The sequence below is a fragment of the Myotis brandtii genome, unplaced genomic scaffold (genome assembly GCF_000412655.1).
Source record: "Myotis brandtii unplaced genomic scaffold, ASM41265v1 scaffold1031, whole genome shotgun sequence".
In the NCBI taxonomy this organism is placed as follows: Eukaryota; Metazoa; Chordata; class Mammalia; order Chiroptera; family Vespertilionidae; genus Myotis; species Myotis brandtii.
The window spans coordinates 653,582-656,285 of NW_005353465.1; the positions used below are offsets into that span (position 1 = coordinate 653,582).

At 48.4% G+C, this 2,704-nt stretch overlaps 1 protein-coding gene across 1 annotated transcript; it reads right to left on the minus strand.

The window, feature by feature from the left end:
* Nucleotides 1–557: 557 nt before the first annotated feature.
* Nucleotides 558–2,698, minus strand: LOC102242595 (tubulin polyglutamylase complex subunit 2-like). The gene is given in 3 exon segments (XM_014537313.1): nt 558–1,128; nt 2,038–2,515; nt 2,517–2,698. Coding segments are annotated over 3 exon segments (750 nt in total). The 5' UTR covers nt 2,549–2,698; the 3' UTR covers nt 558–888.
* Nucleotides 2,699–2,704: the final 6 nt, after the last annotated feature.

Consider the following 2,704-nt stretch of genomic DNA (forward strand, 5'->3'; position numbering starts at 1 on the left):
GTGTCCTCAGTTGCCAGCCCTTTCCACGTGCGCCTCCGTACCTCTGCACTTTACTTCCGCATTTCCTCTGAGTCTCAGTGTGCTTTTCTCTTTCCTTCTAGTTGTAGAATTTCCACTCAGCCAGCCTTCCTGTGGTTCTGGATGATGTCCATTTTGTCTTTTAGTTGAATTTTTTTTTTGGAAGCAAGAAACTTTATTTAAAAAAAACTGGAAAAAAATGCAGATTTGTGGTGAAGGATATAAAGAACATATAATTATATTTTCAAGAGTGTCCGTGGAACATTATAATCATCAAATTAAGGTATCAACATTCTCTAACAAATATTAATTGAACTGAGGAAGAACAGTGGCAAGATTCTAATGGGGTGCCATCCAATAGAATTTTCTGTGGTGATAGAAATGTCCCAGTATCTCTGCGCTGTACATGTGGAATCCACTAGCCACATGAATATTCAGTGTGGCTATAATGCAAGATACGTTATAAGGACATGGATTTGTAGTATAACTTAGATTTAAATAGCAACATGTGATTAGTCGCTACCAACAGAACATCGTGGTTCTAAACCAGCGGCTTCTTTGGGGCACTCCTCAGTCACTGCTGGGGGGCTGCTGCTGGGAAGAGAGGAACCTCTGAACAGATCTATTTGGCTACTTTAAATTAAGATCTAAAATTTTGCACAGCTTCTGGAGGTAGGGGTGGCATGAGAGGAGGACTCTCGGGGCGACCTGAGTATGCCCTTCCAACTCCTGGCTAATTCATGGGAGTAAGAGGCCTAGGGTTTGGTCACTCAGATGGGAGGAGGCCCTCAGGCTTGGGCCCCCCTGGGCATCTGTGCATGGAAATCATCACTGTGGGGCTGCAGGGAGCTGGGGGCAGGGGAGGGAGACTCATTTCCGCACAGGGTTTCCAGAGCCAGAGGAGGATTTAGGGGTGGAGGGGGTGGAGGGAGGACCCGAGGGCCCTTTCTGGCTGCCTGCAGATGGAACAGGCCCTTTCTTTTTGGGGATTAAGATCTTGTTCTTGCTCTTGAACACTTTGCTGGGATCCAGCTTGTTCACAAAGGAGTCAGTCTCTTCAGTGAGCAGGCTCGTGTTGTAGGTGATGGGCTTATACATGTTGAACCATTGCTGGAAGGCAGAATGGAGAGAGGGTCACAATCAAAGGAGAAATGCCCTTGTTTATGCTATTCAGTGGGGATACAGGGAAGAGAGCCAGAGAGACGAGGCAAAGAGTAAGTTTTTATGAAAAAGTCCTCGAAATTCTATTAGACTGCCTGTGAAAGTGACGACACACACATTGCTCCATGAGGTCTCAGAACCTTTCAAGTAAATGCAGTAGGAGGACTACAAATCGGGGTAAATTTCCTTCCTTCTGTTCTGAGCCTGGGATGCTGGGTCCCAAATCCAGGGGACAGAGTCCTCCGTGTTCTGCCCTCAAACCAGCCATTGCTCATCAGGTAGGTTTGGCAGGCTCTGTAACGTAAAGGAGGCGCACCCATTCTCTGGAATTCTCTGTCACTGAGGACAGCTCTCTACGTACTGACAGGGAATGAGTTCCAAGATGGAGTGCTAAGTGAAAAGAACGTACACACAAATGTGAACACCATACTGCACTCGTGATTGAGAAAAAAGGAACCAAAACCACATGCATGAGTGTCTTGGTAAGGGCACACGAGAAACTCCAAAAGTGGCTGCCTGTGGGGAGGTGCACTGGAAGCTGGGAACTGGAAAGTAAGAGGCGACTTCACCTTCCTGTGTGTGTGCTGCCCATCAAAACCCACAATCAGAGCGAAGGCCCGACAACATTTGATTAGAGAAAAACTCCCCAGCGATTCTGAGGATCAGCCAATTCGGGAACCACTGACCTAGATTGGTATAAAGTGGGGTGGGATCACCTGCCTCACTTATTGAAAGTGCAGATCTCTGGGCTCCACCCCGGATTCCTCAATCAGACGGGAAAGCTGGGAGTCTGCATTCAGGTCTTTCCTCAGAAGATTCTGATACAGTCTACAGTTTGAGTGGACAGGTGGTCCTTACCTTGGCCTGTGGGCTGATGCCATAGCTGGTGAAGGCGTACTGCCACTGGGGCAGGCCCAGGTGCGTGAGGAGCAGGCGGTAATAGGCGGTAAAGGTATCTGTGAGGAAATGCCAGTACAGTGCTCTGTCCAGGAACCAGATCTCAGTGTCTTGTGCTAATGCTGGTTTCCCTTTTTTGTGGATGAGGCAAACCTTCCCATTCCTGTTGCAAAGGTCCAGCTCAAATATCACAGTGTGAGAGTCAAAGTGGGGCTTCTCTGGCTGGTTCTCAATGGCTTCTTGTGTATTGTCCTCCAGGTCAGCCAGAGTTGGTGCATTAGGAAGTGAGTACATGGAAGACTGGTTGAGTTGAGTCAGTTTTGTGATACTATTAATTGTCATGTTGCCCAATGGGATGGTGTGCTCATCCAGCTTCACACTCCATGTCATGTGGAAGCCATTGGTCACCAGGTAAAAATTCTTGACATCCTCAGGCAGCACAGTTATTTTTTTGTTCCCATGAAGAAATCATATGACGTTCAGCAGGTGCCTTTTCTATGATGGTCACCTCTGTCACACCTGGGGATGATTCCAGGATGCGGGTGACCCCCAGGGTCAGCTTCTCCAGGTGCGGCTTGCAGGAGCCCGCGGGCTGGGCCTGGGCTGCGGCTCCTCCATGGCTCTCGAG